The sequence below is a fragment of the Danio aesculapii genome, chromosome 8, assembly GCF_903798145.1.
Source record: "Danio aesculapii chromosome 8, fDanAes4.1, whole genome shotgun sequence".
In the NCBI taxonomy this organism is placed as follows: Eukaryota; Metazoa; Chordata; class Actinopteri; order Cypriniformes; family Danionidae; genus Danio; species Danio aesculapii.
In genome coordinates this window covers 48804289-48826370 of record NC_079442.1, presented here as the reverse complement: position 1 = coordinate 48826370, position 22082 = coordinate 48804289, and the positions used below count along the sequence as shown (strand labels likewise).

General features: G+C 34.4%; 1 protein-coding gene across 1 annotated transcript in view; it reads right to left on the bottom strand.

Annotated features, from left to right (window-relative positions):
• igsf9b (immunoglobulin superfamily, member 9b) overlaps positions 1–22082 on the bottom strand; it is a 123254-nt gene that overhangs the window by 84399 nt on the left and 16773 nt on the right. Inside the window, exons 2-3 of the mRNA XM_056464115.1 lie at positions 12776–12870; positions 2457–2663 (exon numbers count right to left, since the gene is read on the bottom strand). Coding sequence (XP_056320090.1) covers positions 2457–2663; positions 12776–12836 — 268 coding nt within the window. The 5' untranslated portion in view covers positions 12837–12870. The remainder of the gene's footprint in view (positions 1–2456; positions 2664–12775; positions 12871–22082) is intronic.

The following is a 22082-nucleotide window of genomic DNA, read 5'->3' as shown; positions in this document are numbered from 1 at the left end:
TAGTCATCATTATTGTTATTACTACCACTAGCAGCCATGTTATGTGTAACATTGTCACATATTAGCCAATTATTATTATTATTAATAATAATAATAAACAATTATACTTATTACTACTACTACTACTACTATTATTATTATTATAAATCACATTTTTAGACAACAATTAAAATAACTATTATTATAATTATTATTATTATTAGGCCTATTGACTATTATTAAAGACTATTGACACTAATTATTCATAATTAACATTTGTCATCGTCTTATTATTAATACACAGTCAAATCACCCTGCAGCCCAAGATCGGTTACTCACTGAAGCTAACAGGGGTTGAGCCTGGTCAGTACCTGGATGGAGACCACATGGGAAAAACTAGGTTGCTGTTGGAAGTGGTGTTAGAGAGCCCAGCAGGGGGCACTCAACCTGTGGTCTGTGTGAATCCTAATGCCCCAGTAAAAGTGAAGAGGACACTATACTGTCAGTGGGCGCCGTCTTTCGGAAGAGACGTCCTGACTCTCTGTGGTCATTAAAAAATCCCATGGCACTTCTCGTAACCCCGGTGTCCTGGCCAAAGTCTCTCAATTGGCCCTTACCCATCATGGCCTCCCAATCATCCCCATCCACCGAATTGGCTCTATCACTGTCTCTTCCCTCCACCAGTAGCTGGCGCACTGGCGCCGCTGTCATGTGGCTGCCATCGCATCATCCAAGTGGATGCTGCACACTGGTGGTGGTGTGGAGAGACCCCCCTCATGATTGTGAAGCGCTTTGGGTGTATGGCCACACACAATAAATACGCTATATAAATACACATTACATTACATTATTAGAATTATTACTAATGATCACACCATCATCATAGTCATCATGCCTGTTATTGCTGCTCCTAGCAGCAGTGTTGTATAACCAGATTTAGCCAATTAATACTACTAATACTAACAATAAATAACAATTATAATCATCACTACTATTATTTATTTATTTATTTATTTATTTATTTATTTATTTATTTATTTTTTATCTTTTTTTAAAATTAAATTTTAGCCAACAGTTAAATAATTATTATGATTATTATTAGGCCTATTATTTATTATTAATAAAGACTATTGACACTAATATTTATTATAACATTCGTCGTCCTATTACAATTATTAATAATAATCATCACTATTATCAGTCATCATGATTGTTATTGATACAACTAGCAGAAGTGTTATATAATCAGATTTAGCCAATTAACAATAACAACAACAATAGTAATAATAATAATAATAATAATAATAATACTATCATTATTATTTTTAAATAACATTTTGAGCCAACAATTATATAACAATTATTATAGTTCTTATTACTATTAGGCCTATTATTGACTATTATTAAAGACACTGACACTAAAATCTTATTATTATATTTATTAATAATAATAATCATCACCATCATCATAGTCATCATGACTGTTATTGCTACTACTAGCAGCGTTATATAATCAGATTAATAATAATAATAATAATAATAATAATAATAACTCTTTTTACTACACTATTATTATTATTATTATTATTATTATTATATTACTATAAATAACCTTATTATCCCCAAAAATATTAATATTATTATGACTAACAATAATTGTTCTGCCCTCACTCCGGTGTCTCTCTTCCCAAAGTTAGACAGACAGATAAACTCTTTCCAACACGTGAGATTGTGGGAGAATGCTGCTTTATTCCATGCCACATTGAGTATGTTAAAACAGAGGGAAAAGACAATGCTTCTACAGATGATCACAGGATGAGAGGATTGTAAGTGACTTCTTGTAAGGCACGGGTGTCCAAAGTCGGTCCTGGAGGGCCGGTGTCCTGCATAGTTTAGCTCCAACTTTCTTCAACACACCCCTGGAAGTTTCTAGTATACCTAGAAAGAGCTTGATTAGCTGGTTCAGGTGTGTTTAATTGGGGTTGGAACTAAAATATGCAGGACACCGGCCCTCCAGGACCGACTTTGGACATCCCTGTTGTAAGGTGTTCTTTTTTAAATGAGGCAAATAACTTATTCTAAGTGTCAGAATGTATATATGGCAACAACAATTTAAAAGAAGCTAAATGACTAGGCATTAATTTATGGATTCTAAATACTAATATGTAGTAGATGATCCAGCACAATAATATACAATATTAATTATTTTTTACATTAATTTTTGGTTTAAACATTTGATATCGTTTTCCTTTACTGATTTTTATTAGAAAATCACAACTGGACTTCCTTCCACTTTTTACAGCCCTATTTGACATTCATGTAATGGAATTACAAACATCTCTGTGGGCTCCAAAGACAAAGCACATAAAATCCACACTCATAAAAGTCCACCAGCTGTATCACTTCCCTGTCGCCTCTGGCAGTGTCTCTCCTGCAGGATTATTGAAAAACTGATTTATGATTAAAGTGAGACTCACCCTTGTAGTTGGGATGCACTCGTGGAGTATAGCTGCCGAATTTGATGAGGATGGGGACGTTGTATCCCAGCCGGACCCACTCCACCACATGCAAAGGGAAGAGATTCGGGGTGGTGGCCCCTTCTGATGGAGGTGTCAGACTGCAGCCTAGCTCAGCAAAACCCCCAACCCTTCCCTGGACCACCGGCTCAGCGCTCAGAGAAAGACCTGAGCAAAACCAACACACAACATCCCACATGTAAAGTTTAAACCAGGAATATTAGATGTTTCCTATATGGAAAAAACACATTAGGCCAGCACACATTGACACATCCAATTGATTTATGCTGGATAATGCTGGTTTAGTAACATTTCAGGCCAATTTAGGATGGTTAGGCCAGTCTGGGCTTATTTATGTCAACTAATTGTTGTTTTTTAAAGAGAAAGACCTGAAGAAAACCAACTCACATTACATATGTAAAGTGCAAAACTAAAATACTAGAATTTTCCCTGCTAGAAAGACCAGTACACATCCACACATACTACAGTAAAACTTATGTGTGTTGGATAATACTAGTTAAGTGCTATTTCAGACCAATTTAGGGCAGTTGGCCAGTCTAGACTCATATCAATTGATTGCTGTTTTTTTTAGGAGAAAGACCTGAGGAAAACCAACACACCTCACATATGTACAGCTCAACACCAGTAAATTAGATGTTTACTAAATGGAAAAATCCGGTTGGGCCAGCACACATTAACATGTCCAATTGATCTATGCTGGATAATGCTGGTTTAGTGCCATTTCAAACCAATTTAGGATGTTAGGGCCAATCTAGTCCGATTTATGTCGATTGATTGTTGTTTTTTTAAGAGAAAGACCTGAGGAAAACCAACTCGCATCACATTTGTAAAGTGCAAAACCAGAATATTAGACTTTTCCCTGCTAGAAAGATCATCTTAGACCAGCTCATATACATACATTCAAATTATCTATGCTGGCTAGTGCTGGTTTATTGTCATTTTAAACTAATTTAGGATGTTAGGATGGATTGAGGCTTATTTATGTAGATGTATGATTGTTGTTGTTTCTTTAATTGAGAGATAGACCTGGGGAAAACCATCATACATCACAAAAATGTAAAACTGGAATATTGTTAGACTTTTCCCTGCTAGAAAGACCAGCTTAGACCAGCACAGATTACCATGTTTTACTGATTTATGCTGGTTTAGTGCCATTTCAAACCAATTTAGGATGTTAGGGCCTATCTAGTCTTTTTTTATAATGATTGATTGTTGTTGTTTTAAGAGAAAAACCAACTCGCATCACATATGTAAAGTGCAAAACCAGAATATTAGATTTTTCCCTGCTAGAAAGATCAGCTTAGACCAATCCATAAACATACATCCAACATATCTGTGCTGGCTAGTGCTGGTTTATTGTCATTTCAAACTAATTTAGGATGGTAAGGATGGATTTAGTCTTATTTATGTAGATGTATGATTGTTGTTGTTTCTTTAATTCAGAAATAGACCTGGGGAAAACCATCATACAGCACAAAAATGTAAAACTGAATTATTGTTAGACTTTTCCCTGCTAGAAAGACTAGCTTAGACCAGCACAGATTACCATGTCTTACTGATTTATGCTGGTTTAGTGCCATTTCAAACCAATTTAGGATGTTAGGGCCTATCTAGTCTTTTTTTATGATGATTGATTGTTGTTGTTGTTTTAAGAGAAAAACCTGAGGAAAACCAACTCGCATCACATATGTAAAGTGCAAAACCAGAATATTAGACTTTTCCCTGCTAGAAAGATCAGCTTAGACCAATCCATAAACATGCATCCAACATATCTATTCTGGCTAGTGCTGGTTTATTGTCATTTCAAACTAATTTAAGATGGTTAGGATGGATTTAGTCTTATTTATGTAGATGTATGATTGTTGTTGTTTCTTTAATTCAGAGATAGAGCTGGGGAAAACCATCATACATCACAAAAATGTAAACTGGAATATTGTTGGACTTTTCCCTGTTAGAAAGACCAGCTTAGACCAGCACAGATTACCATGTCTTACTGATCTATGCTAGTTTAGTGCCAATAAAAACCAATTTAGTATGGTTTAGGTGGATCTATTTTTATTTATGCCGATTAATGATGGTTTGTGTTGTTTCAGGCTGATTTACAGTTACTCCAGAGCAGAGGGATGTATTTATGCAGTTTAGCAGTGGTTTAGAACTGGTCCATGCTGAACTATTTTGGCATAAGTTAGTATTTCTGTTGGTTAATGCTGGTAAGCTATGGTGAGATTGTCCAGGCTAATTTTTGTTGGCTTAAAGCTAGTGTGGAAGATAAAATCTAGGCCTAGGTGGGATTTATGCTGGTTAATGGGGGTTTAGACTTGATCCAGACTGATTTATTCTGAAAATAGGTGCAGATGGTATTTCTATAGGTTAACGCAGGCTAGGTATCTTTTCTGAGCTGGTGCAGGTATAAATATTGGACAAGCTCATTGATGCAGGTATTTTGGTTTATTGTTAAAGTAAAAAAAAAAATTATGTAGGTTAGTGCAAGTCTAGATGGGATTTATGCTGCTTAGTGGTGGATAGAACTTGTCCAGACCGATTTTTTCTGGATTAACGTTGATCCAGATGGTTAGATGGTTTTTATGTTGGCTAATAGTGGTCCGATTTTAAGCTGGTCCAGACTGATTTATGCTGGTTAGTGCTTGTTTTGAAATTTTCCAAATTAATTTGTCTTGGCTGAGTCAGTCGAGAGGGATGCATGTGGGTTAGTTCTAGTCTAGATTGTTTTATGCTGGTTAGTGATGGTTTAGAACTGGTTCAGAATGATTTAATCAGTTAATAGTTGGTCTAGATGATTTTCTGTTGGTTGGTACTGTTCAGCTATGATTGAGTTGTTCCAGATTGATTTTTGAACTATTTGGCATTGATTTGTATTGGCTTAGAGCTAATCCAGATGGAAGCATGAGGGTTAGAAATCATGTCTAGATTGTTTTATCCATGTTAGTTAATAGTGGTTTAGAACTGGTCCAGAATGATCTTTGCTTTAAAGTTGGTCCAGATGGTATTTTCACTGGGTTGTCTAGACTGATTTATGTTGGTTAAACTTGGGATGACATTTCTGTTGGTTTGTTAGGTCAGCTTTGGTTTTGAGCCGGTCTAGAGACTAAATTATACTGGTTACTGATGATTTATATGATGGTTTAGTGCAATTCCAGGTGATTGTATGTGGGATTGTTATGGTTTATGCTGGTTAGAACTTCTATATTGATTCATGTAGACTGAGTTTCTGTTGTGTAGCACAGGTCTAGATTGATTAATGCCAATTCTGAAAAGGTCTAGACAAATATTAGTTTGTCAGCTGGTTAGTGCTTCTCTACAATGAGCTCTGATGGTTTGCATTGGTTTGAGTATTGTTATTATTACCTGCTGCTATATAATAATACATATTCCTTCTTTAAAACTATGAATATTTATTCTAAATTTGATTCCCCTAGTACAATAATCATCCTGTACAATAAACAGATTTCAACAATGTATACTCACAAATGTATTTTACAACATATTCTTGTCTAGACTATTTAATTAAAAGTTTCGAGGGCTACAGACTGATTTATTTAGGTTGGTGCAGGTAGATTTCAGTGTGATTTTTCACTGGCCTAGACTGATTTATGCTGATTAGCAGTGGTTTAGATCTGGTCCATATAAATTTAGTTTGATATAAAGTTAGTCCAGATGGTATTTTTGTTACTTAGTGCTGATTTTGAGCTAGTCAATACAGTGAACAAGAATAAAAAAAGCTGCATTTTGCTGGTGTGGGCTGGATGTGGGTCATTTGTTTTGCTCTTTTTTTATAAGAGAGAGAATTGAATAGTCTTATGACAAGGCCCTTGTTTTTTGAAAGAGTAATGCAATTCAGAAACACAATTAAACATGTGACACTCCAATGCATTTAGAGATAAATGTAGTTTTCTAAAAATAGCAAGTAGCAAAACAATAAATTACAAGGGACAAACAACAAACACTGCATTTGTCACCTGACATGTGTTTTCTGTTTGCACTGGTGCTTCACAGAACAAACCAAGAGGGTGGAAATCACCAATATTTGTCATTGGAGGCAAGTGTTGCATTTACAGTGTGTGCTTAACGATAAAAGCAGCAGTTCTGATGCCCTGGAAAAAGCAATAGAGGCGTGACAGGACACAGACATGAACAAGAGCCAAAAGGAGAATCTGAGATGGAAAATGAGAGCGTGACCGAGAAAAACAAGACACAAAAGAGAAGCAGGAGGACACAAAAACACTCACTAAAAGGGGCAAATGCAAATCCAGATTAAGGGGTGGGGTGCAGGGTAGATGATATGCATGTAAATGAACATACAGCATATTAATATGACAAACCCCTCTGTCTGTGACACTTTCTCTCCCTGAAGGCCTCAATGGGACAGACAAAGGATTAGGAAGAGTCTCAAAAACACACACACAAACACAAGGCTATTATTATTTTGTATATTAATAATATATTACATCACAAAAATAAACTAAATGAAAATTTATATAATAAGTAAAAAATATATCTGATATTTTTATATATAATCTTTACTTATTTTACTCCTTTTTTGTTGTTTTTTGCATTTAAATATAAATGTTCCCCTGATAAATATAAAAATACCAACATAATGATCATAAAATAAAATCATAAAATATAATAATGTGTAATTATTTTGACTTTTTATACAGTTACTTACCTAACAATAATATGTTTTTCATGATTGTAATGGAAACTTGGAAATAAATATGTCATAACAAAAGAAAAGAAATGAAAAAGAGAGAAAAAAAGACAAAAAATAAAGGGAAAATCTAAAATATATATAAAATCATATTGTTATTTATCTTAGGCAAATAATAATAAAAATATTAACAAATTTTCTTCATTTTTATGACTTTAGTACAGTAATAAAACTCATCCAGTACATTAAAAAGAACTAATTTTATAACAGTTTTAATAACAAATGTGTTACAAGCAATTTTACCAACAAATTTCATCATAATTTATGCTTAAAAATGCAATTAATGACATATTTTGTTTTTCAAAATTATAAAAAAAACAGGGAAATTAATTAAAAACAGAATTAATGTATCAAAAACATGTATAAAATTTTATATGAAGAGTAAAAATTACATAAAAATAAGTTTTTTTTAAATATTGTACATTATCTAAATATACATTTCCCACCTGATAAATAGGAACAGATTAATACTGTAATGCAAATAATCCTGTACATTAAAAATAAATAAAGTCACTTACATAAAAATAATGTTTTTCATGTTTCTAATGAGAACCTGGAAAGAAATGTCATGACTTAAGAAAAGGGGAGAAAAAAAGAAAAGAAAGTAAAGAAAAAAGGGAAATCAAAAATAAATATAAAAAGGATTTTAACATTTTTGCTCATTCATATTAGGCAAATAATAACATATATTTCTTTCTTTAAAAATATAAATAATTACCCTTCATTTTCATTAGCTTAATGGAAATCATAATGCACATTAAAAATAACAAGTGTTATAACAGTTTTAATAACAAATACAAAACAAGTTTAATAACAAATTTCAACATAATGCATACTTAGAAATCTATTTCACAACATGTTTTGTTTTTATAAGCAATAAAAGAAATGAAAACATAAAATAAAAATAAAATAAATTACATATTAGTATTAAAATTATTCCCAAATTTCCAAAAATTTGTATACTAAAATTTTTTTCTTGTTACAAGCTCTTTTACTAGCTCAGATAAGAAATTGTTGATCTTCTGTTTATGCAACACTTGGAAAAATTCCTAAAGTCCTCCTTTTTAAACAATGGTTGCAGGAACGGTCTCATTGTTTGGCATTAGAAAAATGAACGTATATAAGTAAGAGAAAACCCAAAAAGTTTTTCAAAATGTGTAATCCCTTTGTATGATTTCTGAACAAAGCTGATACGAATCGTTTGTCCTTATAACTTGTATCACCTGCTATTAATTTACCATTGTTTTGATACCTTTATATTGCATGTGTATGTACATGCATTTATTTATAAATTTGTAATTGTACGTTTTATATATAAATGGTCCATTAGATAATATTAGTTATGCATTTACTAACATTAACCAAATATGATTCATCTTGTAAAGCACTAATCAAACATAGTTCAACATTAACAAATGCATTATTAAAATCCAAAAGTTGTGCTTGCTAACATTAGTTAATGGACAGCGAGTTAACATGAACTAACATGAACTAATTTAAAGGGCACATAGTTTACCTCTTTTTTATGATTTAATATTAATATTATGGTTCTTCTGAGTGAGCCAGTTTAGGTTCAGTTTAAAACACAATTCAGATTTTTTATTATAATGTGTTAAAAAGTGACATGTTGGGGGCGTGTCCACAGTTCGCTGATTTATGGGTGTGTTGCTTCACATGTAAATTAGTTTCGGCTTCCCGTCAACGTAACAAGGGGGCGGGGCCATGAGCTCACCCGCTCTGCGTTTGCAACAGAGTCTGACAGGCAGACAGAGAAAAAGCTGGAGTGAGATGATCAGCAATCAGTTGTACATGTACGACTCTGACACAGACCAAGCAGAGAGTACAAAATCATTTGTGTCTTTGTACAGTTTTACAGCCAACTGTGTGCTAGTTTCAAGTGCCGAGCTTGTACACAGAAACTAATAACCACGCACACTGAATTAACTTTGACTGAGGCACCGGATGCGCCGCTCGAAAGCCGCGACACGGCACACCAGACACTCTCTGTGGCGCACCAGAAGCATGAAGTGTCCCGAATCGTCCCGCCATGCATTTTTGAATTCTAAACATAGGTTTCTGCAGCGGTCCGCGGCGCCCAGCCGTCGACTTGAGTGTACCCTGATAGAAACCTATGTTTAGAATTGTAAAACGCATGCTAGTTAAGATCACAGGGAGCTTCTGGGATCGCGAGAAATGCAAACGGCTGAAGTATAAGGTAGACTCAATGAGAAGTACACATGTTTGCAAACCTACCTAAAGATACAACCAATAATTCCGATTAGAGCGATAATGTGGAGAATATTGATCTTGTGTTGAGCCCAATGAGCCTTGCATCTAAAAATAGAGCTAGCGTGTTCCTTTAGTTTAGTTTTAAACACTACAAACTGAACTACACTGTTCCTATTTACTGTGACCTTTTATGTGAAGCTGCTTTGACACAATCTACATTGTATAAGCGCTATACAAATAAAGGTGAATTGAATTGAATAGTGATATCGCTTCGACTCACGCTGAAAATGGCGGACGTGAATCAACAAACTGAGGATATGATGACGGGCCTGTCAATCAATATTAGTGGGCGGGGGGACCGCTCTCCTACGTAAAGTTTCGGTCGGTTTGAAAACCGCTCCAATTGGTCCACCATTTTTTATGTTGTTAAATAAAAATAAAAAAACTCTGGGTGTGCTTATATCACCCCAATATGACAGTCTATACACCATACATGCACATATGTCTGTCCAAACAGCTTGAAAAGTTGATTTTTTTACCATAGGTGCCCTTTAAATAACGGTAACTAACATCAACTAAGATGAACTAATACTGTAATAAATGTTTAACTAAACGTTTGTTCATGTTAGTAAATGCATGAACTTACATAACCTAATGGACCATTATTTTAAAGTTACCTAATATAATTTTGTATGTTTTGTTTCGTCTTCATTAGTACATGTTAAAAGTTCTTAAAAACCTTAGGAAAGACAGTGTTTAAAAATATTACTATTAAAATTAAATAATAAATATAGAACTTAAAACTAAATAAAAATGTATATAGTCTAAACATGATTTTGACAGGATTACAGATTGACAAGCTGCAAACACCCTCCCTCACACCAGAAGCTCTCTATGCTTGTGGTCTTGCCTGTGATTATGGGTAATCTCTCAAAGATGACGCTCTCTGAAATAACCCAAGCCTCCCTCCGCCCTCTTATCCAGAGATCGAGACCCCCCCTCACCGCCCCCACAGAACCCCCCAAACCCTGACCTCGAGAGAAGGGAAATCTAAATCCCAGACTGATCTAAATCCGGATTTACAGAATTCATTTTTATACAGAGAGGATTTGATTCCCTTTCCCCCCCAATGTTTGGGGTGCTTTCTGTGAAATACCAGCTCAAACACCACAAATGCTCTCGCTGGACAGGTTGCGGGACATTAGGAACATAGAGGGTCGTCTGTTAGATAATGAATGGGAATTAACCCTTCAACCAAACGTGCTCTCTGAGTAAACAGGCTGAGGCCAACCCCTGGTGTGCGCTTGTGTGTGTCTGTAAACACCAGCAGAGAGAGAAAACAGACACAATTAGATTATATGCAAAAAATAAATAAATAAAATTAATTAATTAATTAGAGCTGGGTGATGAAATCGTATCGATATTTATTGACCGAACACCATTGTAAATAACGATAAAAAATAGTTTGAAGTTTCGATATTAAGCGCTGTAGTTTTATTAAAATGTGGCTGCTGAGCGGGTGCCCTGGAAGCAACGCCAATAAGTTTAGGGTGTAAGTTTGTCATTTGCAATAGAGGGAGCGCACATGGTGTGCAAGTGGTGTGACGCGCATGAAATTTCCAGGTACACCTACAGTAGTTGAAAAACATCTAAACTTTTCCAAATGCCGCATGCGCACAGGGATTCATGTAGAACCAATCTGCTTCACACTTTGAATATACACATTTCAGAAATAACGGAAGACTAATTACCTCAGACAAACACAGTGCATCGAAACATGATATCGTGATTTTTTTTGCAATATCGGCCAGCCTTAAAATAAATATAAATCACAAAAAGTAAATGGATCAAAAGTTTTACTTAAAAACTTTAAAGATTTACTTAAAAAATCTTATTCATGACTTTAAAAGTCATAAAAAATTTGACAAATATTAAAAGGACTGGGTGTGTTTATTTCACCCCAATATGACAGTTTATACACTATACTTACACACATTTCTGTCCAAACAGCTTGAAAAGTAGATTTTTCACCATAGGTGTCCTTTAAAAAATCTTATTAATCTTATATAAAAAATTTGACAAATATTTAGAAGTAAAAAAATCTGATTATATGCAACTTTTTAAGTATCAAAGTATCAATTTTAAAAGTATCAAAATGTTTACTTAAAAAGTGTAAAGATTAACTTTATAAATCTTATACTTGACTTCAAAGGTCTTACTTTTTAAAACAAGTTTTAATTTAGACTTTAAAACTCATTTTAAAAAATCCAAAGACAAAAAAATTGACTAAAAAAATTAAAATCTTAAATAAGACTCAAGTCTAAAAACACTTAAAGGAAATGCTTTTACAAGGTACATATTTCACCCCTTGTTTAAGTCTCAGGTGTCCTTAGAATGTGTCTGTGTTGTTTCAGCTCAAACACTGCATAAATCATTTATTACAAAATGCTGTAAAGGTCATTTTTTAGTGGAACAAACAGTTTTCGTGTTTGTCTCTTTAAATGCAAATGAGCTGCAATTCCCCACCCCCTTTCCAGAAGAAGGCGGAGCTTCTATAGCAAGTGCATTCGTTTCTCTCAGGAAAAAACTCAATTTGCTTTTGCCGTGTCTATCAACATTAGGGGTGTGCCATATCATATACTCCACGATAATACCGTTTTTTTGATTTTATAAGTATTTATTCAAGGCCGCATAGTGGCTCAGTGGTTAGCACTGTTAGCAAAATGGTCACTGATTCGAGTCCTGGCTGGGTCAGTTGGCATTTCTGCGTGGAGTTTGCATTTCTCCCCGTGTTGGCTATATGTGAATTGAATGAACTAAATTGGCTGTAGTGTATGAGTGTGTGTGAACGTGAGAGTGTGTGGGTGTTTCCCAGTACTGGGTTGCGGCTGGAAGGGCATCTAAAATAAATAAATGAAGTATTTTTTCATAATTTTAGTAGTTTAGTTTATGCATCTCATTTACTGGAATTACATGGATTATATTGGCCAAACATAATAAATAATCTAATAAATGCTATACCTTACCAGCTGCAATCATCAACATTGTTCCATTGTTTTATATTGTGATAAATATAATTAATCACAAATATTGTGATGTAATTTTGGGGCTATATCACCCAACACTGCATTACTTAAAATAATAAAGCAGAAAAAAATATATCATGAAGAAGGACAGCATGAACATCAGGCCTACAATACACCAGCTGATAGAAAGAATTAAGCTAAATATATTTATATGTACATTTATTGAAGAAATGCAACATGTGAGAGATGCAGATTCAGAAAGTAGAGTTACTTACGCAGTAGAGAGAGGGCGACCGCGACGCTGACATTCAGAAGCCAGAGTTTCTTCTGTACCATGGTAAACACTCACATACCATCACACATACCCCACCTGAAAAACACAGACACGCAAACACCAGTCAGGCCTGAGAACTCCATTAAGATCAGACAGCATGAGGGACATTTCCCGGTTCACACATCTCACATTAACATTTAATACTTGCACATTTCCTAAATAACTACATCTCACAGCATCCTTCAACAGCACCCCTGTTGGGGTGAACTAATTGACATAAAAAGTTTGTATGTATAAATAATCAATTAAATTTGTGATCTTTAAAGTTCTTGAAAAACAAATACAAATTTAAAAATAAATAAACATAAAAAAAACTCATATCTATTTGATTGTAAAATATTTAAATTATTTAACCAAATTTTAAAAAGATCTTTAAAACAAAAAAGAATATTTTACTTAGTCCTACAATTTAAAAAATTAATCTTAAAACTGAACAATGCCTTTAAAAAAAGCATTGAAAAATCTATAGAAATTGTAATAATTCTCAAAATATATATTTAACATGCCTTTTAATTACAAAATCTAAAAATGTTTAGTAATATATTAATTTAAAAATGAATAAATAAATATGACTTAATTAGCATTAAAATCTTTCAAAAAGCTTAAAGCAAATTACACTTCAACATTAAAACATTTCTCTGAGAATCTCCTTCTCACACAGTTATGATGCTTTTTAAAAGTCATTTGTTTGCATGTAAACATGTATATGTATCTAAATTTGGAGGGACAAAAACCAAAAAACAAAGACATATATTTGATTGGTTAAAGGTCTTTAAAACAATCCCACAAATGAAATAATATTTGAAATGACTTAAGGATTTACTTTAAGTCTTAAAAATCTTCACTTACAAATTGTTAAAATTAATATCTCAAAACTGAATAATGCCTTTATTTTTTTTTTTTTTGAAAATCAAATTTAATTATTAAAAGAATTAATAAATTTGACTTATGAAAATAGATCTTTAAAATAGATTTTACTTTAAAAAAATCTTTACTAAAATCTTTATAAATAACTGACTTAATTTGTATTAAAATCTCACTTTTACACATTTCTCTGAGGATCTCCTCACACAAGACGACTACCGTTTTTTTTTTTTTTTTATAATTTTGGGCCTTGGTTTTGATTTTTGATTGACAAAATAGCAAATTTGAAAGGAAAACCTACAACAAACAAAGCAATATATTTGATTGTTTAAAGGGCTTTAAAACAATCTTACAAGTAAAATAATAATTTAAATGACAAAGATTTATTTAAAGTCTTAAAAAAACTTTAAAATTGTCTTACAATTAAAACTAAAATCTCAAAACTGAATAATGCCTTAAATCTGATTTAAGTATAAAAAGATCTTAAAAATTTCAATTTGACTAATTCTGAAAATATATCTTTAAAATACATTTTACTTAGAAAATCTCAAAATATGTTATAAATCTTAACTAAAATATATATTTTTGTAAAATGATGTAATTTGCATTAAAATCTCTTCTCACGCAAGACGATAGAGTTATGATGCTTTTTAAAAATCCTTTTAAGACTTGGTATTTATTTTTGCTTGACAAAATAGCAAAAAAAAAAAAAAAAAAAAAAAAAAAACTACAAAAAAAAAGGGCAAAGGCATAAATTTGATTGGTTAAAGGTCTTTAAAACAATCTTACAAGTAAAATTATATTTTAAATGAGTTTAGATTTACTTTAAGTCTTAAACAAATCTTTACTTACAAATTTTCGTACAATTAAAATCTCAAAACTGAATAATGCCTTTAAAAAAATTATTTAACAATTAAAAGAATTAATAAATTTCAAGAAAATAATAAAAAAAATCTCAAAATCTTGACCAAAATATTCATAAATAAACCAATTTATTTGCAATAAAATTTTGGAAGCAAATTTGACTTTAACTTTGACACACATTTCTCTGAGGGTCTCCTCCTCACACAAGACTACAATAATTATGGTTTTTAAAAATTATTTTGGGCAAATTTTGAAAAAAAAAAATCCTTAAAATTCATTTTCTTTATAAAGTTTCAAAATCAACTAAAATATTCATAAATAAATGACTTAATCTCATCCTCACACAAGACGAAATTTTCATTTCAATTGTCATTTTTGATTGACAAAATAGCAAATTTTGAAAAAAAACCTACCCAAAAAAAATAATTATATTAAAAAAGGCATATATTTGATTGTTTAAAGGTCTTTAAAATTATGTTATTAAAAATATATATATTTTAAATGACTTTAAGATTTACTTTAAGTCTTAAAAATCTTTATAAATTGTCTTACAATTAAAACTAAAATCTCAAAACTGAATAATGCCTTTTAAAAACTTTTAGAAATCTGATTTAATTATTAAAACAATTAATACATTTGACTAATCATGAAAATATATCCTTAAAATACACTTAATTATAAAGTCTCAAAATCTTTACTGAAATATTCTTAAATAAATGACTTAATTTGCATCAAAATATCTTTAAAAAACCTAGACGCAAGTTTGACTCCAGCTTTTACACATTTCTCTGAGGATCTCCTCCCCACACAAGACGACTACAGTATTGATGCTTTTTAAAAATCATTTCAGGGCTTGGTTTTCATTTTTGACTGACACGTTTTCTTTCATGATAATATGAGTGCTGTTTACGCATGCAAAACTAGACGAGTTACACAACATCATGCAATTCTTAGGGCTGCATGTGCAATAATGTTTATTTACAATCCTGGTAAAAACAAAATATTCAGAAAGTTTCCTCTGAAACTACAGGCAATCTTCATGAAATCTCCCTGTTATCTTAGACATCAGCCGACAGTGACCTCAAGAGAACACACCCTGTGGCTCACAACAATAATCAACTCTCCACGCTTTTCAATATTTCACTCCAGTATTGTGGAGGAGTTTCTGGAAATGAAAGCAGAGGTTGCCTTAATACAGCGCTGGCAACCATCCGCTCATATGATTGAGCACCTGAGAGCAGCAACCACCCCCCCGACTCCTCTCCCACGTCGACCATTCAAAGCCACTAATACCAGCTTATTACTTTAAGTTAATTAAAGCTGAAGTTGAAGAGGAGGCTATTTTAGGAAAACATGCGCAGTGATGAAAAGCATGCAAACGTGTTTCTGTTGGTTTGGCGTTTCTGCATATTTATCTATGCAAAGCAGAGTCGTAAACTTTGTGTGGGGAATTCAAATCTCTCATCTCTATTTCTTCAAGGCCTAAATCACAAGGCAGATTTCCAGAATGCAGTGGAAAGTTATTGGCAAAACCGTCACCAAATGACCGCAGGTGTGAAATAAAGCACACTTCTGCTGTTTCCACATCAGTATCCTCAGCTTGGACTATTCAGAGTGTGAAAATGCACTTGAAGTCCTTTTTTATTTGACTTTTTTTTTAATGGGAAGTGTATTTTGTTAAGAGTCACTGTTTAAATAATCTTTCCAATAGGTTTGTAACATGAAGTAAAAGCCACATGTGATTTACAGCAGTTTAACCAAAACTTTAAGAATGAGCAACAGCAAGAGTATCTACAGTACACTCAAAAAAATCAACTAGGCATGTATTGGATTTACAAAATAAAAATTTGTCAGATTGAGAAGAACAAATCAAGTTTACGTATGTTAAATGATTGATTCTGGCTATTTGAAACTGAATCAAGAAATAATCAAATTAATTTGATCAGAACATCTTTATTCAATGAGACTGAGACGCTTCAAATCGACAACTCTCACTCTGGAGAGTCACTTCGCGCATATCAGTAGGTGGCGGTAGTGCGTTTGGATGTCACCATACGAAAACAACAAGAAGTATCACCGCGTGTTTTCGGCACATGCGACAGGTTGAAGCTGACATTTTGTGCAGTTTGAACTTGAAGGCGCTGCTTCTAGATATTATATAACATTTTGTATCAGAATATTAAAGAAGAAATTTGTTTAAATGTGATTGGTGCCTGCTAAAGGCTATAATAAAATAAATAAATAAATAAATAAATAAATAAAAAAAAAATATATATATATATATATATATATATATATATATATATATATATATATATATATATATATATATATATATATATATATATATATATATATAACATGTTTTCTGTCCTTTTTGTGTTGAATTACTTAATTTTAAATCTTGCTTCATAGTATTGTCATTTAAAAAATGTAATTTAAACAACAATATTGAACAAGAAATTTACTAGCTGATTTAACAAGACATAATTTTGTTAAAGTAAAGCTTTAGTGTTACATTGAGTAAATTAGAATCATTTTAATTAGAATAACACAATACAAACATTTTGAGTCAATTAGTTGCAAAGAAGTTAGACTGACATATTGAAACCATGTTTTATCTACAAATGTGCTTTGCGTTCATACAACATGTTCAAAGCAGTTCACGTTTACTTGATTGGATTAGATGCATAAAGGGTGCCACGATTAAGTCATGTTCATTCAACAATTTTTTTTTTGTTGAGTGTACTTTAATCCGGATGCATCTGTAGATGAAGTTTTCCTTTGGTTTTCACATGTTTCTTTTTCACAGCGCTCCATGTAAAGTTCGTTGCACACTGTTTCCAAAAAATAAGTTCGACCTCACGTTGTGTTGATCACATTTACATACTGACAAACTTTTGTCCATCATAAAAAAATTCTGTACGAGTCTTGTTTTTTTGTTTTGCATCTGCATAAAGCAATTTGAGATGTATTTTGACAATTTAGAGCTACCGTAAAAAAGGCCAAATCTAAAATCACAGAGCACTTTATTACAAACATTTTAGCAAAAATCTCCAAGCGACCCGTGAACACACACCTAGAGCAGTGGTAGTTACTCACGCCCCATCTACAATCCCTGCCGCTGCCGGGACTCAAACCTTTGGATCACAAGTCCATCTTTCTAACCATTTGGTCATGACTGCACAAAGTGCGGAATTTTAAGTCAGAATGTGGGGAATGGTTGAGAACCACTGCTGTACCTTTGACATACTGCTAGGTCTCTGTTCAGGATAAATTCATTTTTGGAAATTTGTGTTATGTGGCTGCAGTATCACAAGCAAAGTCCATCGAGCATATGATTACACAGAAAAACTATGTGAAAGTAGCTCATTGAAATGAAAAACCATGATATAATAGACCTCTTACTGTGCATGTGTAAAATCTAATTTAAACCCCGATGAGATGATAGAGAGATATAATATACACTCACGGGCCACTTTATTAGGTACACCTTACTAGTAGCAGGTTGGACTGCCTATTGCCTTCAGAACTGCTTTAATCCTTCATGGCAGAGATTCAACAAGGGACTGGAACTATTCCTCAGAGATTTTCCTCCATATTGACATGATAGCACCATGCAGTTGCTGCAGATTTGTCAACTGCACATCTATGATGCGAATCTCGCAATCCACCACCTCCCAAAGGTGCTCTATTGGATTGAGTTATGGTGACTGTGGAGGCCATTTGAGTACAGTGAACTCATTGACATGTTCAAGAAACCAGTCTGAGATGATTCGCAATTTATGACATGACACGTTATCCTGCTGGAAGTAGCCATCAGAAGATGAGTACACTGTGGTCATAAAGGGATGGACATGGTGATCAACAATACTCGGATAGGCTGTGGCGTTGCCCAAAGTGTGCCAAGAAAATATGCCCCACACCACCACCACCAGCCTGACCCATTGATACAAGGCATCTATGGTTTCATGTCATTGATGAAAAATTCTGATCCTACCATCTGAACGTCGCATTAACAAGGCATTTGTGACCACAGAAACTATTTCGGATCATTCTCTGTAAACCCTAAAGATGGTTGTGCGTGAAAATTCCAGTAGATCAGCAGTTTCTGAAATACTCAGACCAGCCCGTCTGGCACCAACAACCATGCCACGTTCAAAGTCACCTTTCTTCCCTATTCTGATGCTCGGTTTGAACTGCAGCAGATCGCCTTGACCATGTCTACATGCCTAAATGCATTGAGTTGCAGCCATGTGATTGGCTGATTAGAAATTTGTGTTAATGTGCAGTTGGACAGGTGTACCTAAAAAAGTGGCCAGTGAGTAGATACTGTTTACTGCACGTATAAATCAGAGTTTATATCTTACAATTCTGACTTGGTTTTAAAGTAGTGCAAGAAAAAGTGTAAAGTTCTGTACAAAATTTTGTTATTCTTAATCCTGTGACTGAAAACAGGTTCTCTATTATCTGAACAGTTCGAAGCCAAGAAGCTCACAAAAATATGCAAAATACCGATTTGCTAAAGTCTGTAGAGTCATGTGAACACACATATGCAAAAGTCAAAATCCCAGGGCTACACTCATGTCAGCCAAGATCATAATGCCTCTGTTCTGGAGTCAGTGCTTCATTTGACCGTATAAAAGCCTCAAACAGGGTTCGGGCCACATGAACTGATCTCGAAACCGGCCTTGAGAAGTGCCAGATGAGGGCTGGTCATTGTGTCCCTCTGCGTGGAGTCTCTTACCAGTCAAGCTGTTGAACAAGGCCTCCTTGTGAAAGTGTCTTTCAGAGAGAGGAGAGCAAGCAGTGAAAGACAGACGGAGAGCAAAGCATGTGTGTCACAAACAGACTTTCTGCCCCACGAGACTCCAGGTGTGTCCTGCTCAGGCCAAAAGTATTAAAGTCTGGAACAAAAGTTAAGAATGTGTGCTCTTTTGGAAGGATGAAGCCATATTTTAAGTATTGTGGAGAACATCTGCTATAAAAAACATTGGTCAACCAGTCAGAGCATTTGTGGAAATCTAAATTTGTTAGTTGAAATTGATCTAAAAGAAAGGCATGTCATTTATGCTACAAATATATTTCAAATATTCATCAAAGATTTCTGGGGAAAAATGCATCACTTTTTAAAAATTGTCTAAATAACATGGAGCAGCACAATTGTTAACATAATCATGATCTAAAATGTTTCTTGAGTTTCAGCATATTAGGGCATTTTCTTAGAGCTCTTGTGACAGATTAGAGAGATAATGTTGAATTAAATGTTAAATTTTCAAGCAGAAAATGTATTTCAAAGTAGAAAAATGACATTTTTTTCTGGATTCTTTACCAATAAGAAAGATCAAAAGAAACTACTAAATAAGTAAGAACATTGTACAAGTTCTTACTGTCACTTTGGATCAATTATTTCACCCTTGGTGGCACATTAAACTAAAAAATGGCGAGGGGTGGGGGTGGGGGGGTCGAAAATAACATTCGTCCGAGTGCATAAAGTTTTTATCGTGCGACTTGTTTTGACTGCAAAATGTTCACCGCATACGCAGATTTAGGGGACATTTATGCAGAATATATCTTTGCACTTTAAAAACGCAAAACTCAGCACACAGGAATAGTTTCAAACAGTTGTCATGCCTATTACAGTAAACAAAAGCCTGCAACGCTTGTTTTCACTACAAAACGTTTAAGCCTTTTAAGCTCTTACAACTGGCCCGCTGCATTGGAACTAACAGCTGTGCTGCTCATAAAAGCTGAAAATCGGGACATGAAATAACTCTGTTAACAAAAGATTTGTAGTAGTGGAGCTTTAAATTTTAGGTGGGTGCGCATACATTTTGGCTGGTGCTCCTAACCAGTGCTACAAGGCAAAAAAGTTATTTTCGAGCACTGATTTGGACAACTTTTCTGGGTTGTGAAACTACTCGGTAGCTCATTTTGTACGGCGTTGAGCTTGTGATGCAGAGCACTCGAGTTTGTGTTTGGTAAAGCATGCTTTCACAAAACAGATTAAAGCAATGTAAAATCAAAGTAAAGCTACACTCACTGGCCACTTTATTAGGTACACCTGTCCAACTGCTCGGTAACGCAAAAATTTCTAATCACCCAATCTCTGAACACACAACACGTCTAACCTTGAGGCGGATGAGCGACAGCAGCAGAAGACCACACCAGGAAACTGAGGCTACAATTCGCACAGGCTCACCAAAATTGGGTAATAGAAAATTTAAAAAATGTTGTCTGGTCTGATGAGTCTTTATTTCTGCTGCGACAATTGGATGGTAGGGTCAGAATTTGGCGTCAACAACATGAAAGCATGGATCCATCCTGCCTTGCATCAATGGTTCAGGCTGGTGGTGGTGGTGTAATGGTGTGGGGGATATTTTCTTGGCACACTTTGGGCCCATTAGTACCAATTAAGCATGGTGTCAACGCCACAGACTATTGTTGTTGAGTATTGTTGCTGACCAGTTCCATCTCTTTATGACCAGTGTACCCATGTTCCGATGGCTACATCCTGCAGGATAACGCACCATGTCATAAAGAGCGAATAATCTCAGACTGGTTTCTTGAACATGACAATGAGTTCACTGTACTTAAATGATCTCCAGAGTCACCAGATCTCAACCCAATAGAGCACCTTTGGGATGTGGTGGAACGAGAGATTCGCATCATGGATGTGCAGCCGACAAATCTGCAGCAACTGTGTGATGCTACCATGTCAATATGGACCACAATCTCTGAGGAATAGTTCCAGTACCTTGTTGAATCTCTGCCATGAAGGATTAAAGCAGTTCTGAGGGCAAAAGGGGTCCAACGCGGCACTAGTAAGGTGTACCTAATAAAGTGGCCTGTAAGTGAATATGTGGGCGTAGTGCACTTTCCACTTACATTTGCTTTTGAAGCCCTTATTGGTTGGGTTTAGGTAAGGGTTTAGCTCAGGGGTTTGCTAGGTGATCTGTACAATAAGCTCCACCCTCTCCTGTACAAGAAGGACCTGTCTCTGAGAAGTACAACAAAATGGACCCCCCAGTAACACATTTCAGATTTGCACCCTCTTGTGGATTTGCCATCTGAAACGTGCAACAAAACGTACCAAGAGCAATGTATTGCAAAAGGGTAGGTGGAGGTATTTCCAATGAGCCTGAGCTGCTTAAAACAGATGTTAGGAAGTTCAGAAGGCATGATGGGACATGCTCTACAAACCTTCTGATCTTTGATATTAGCCCAGAATGTCAAGACTGCTTAATAAAACATCTCCACCAGCATCTGAAGTAAAAACACCCACACTGCCAGTTGTCCAAACGGGTTAAGTCCTGTGCCATCTGTTATTGAGCTAAGCGTGTGTCTACTTGGAGCGGCTTTAACAGATAACAGGCAATCTCCATCACGCTGGCACACCTCTGGAGCTGCAGGCTGATCTCCTTTGCTAGTTCACAGCCTCAATTGACTAATTGAATCAAGTAATAGGCCAGTGACGCAGAGAGCGCTCTGCTAATGCAATAAAAATATACTAGCTTCAT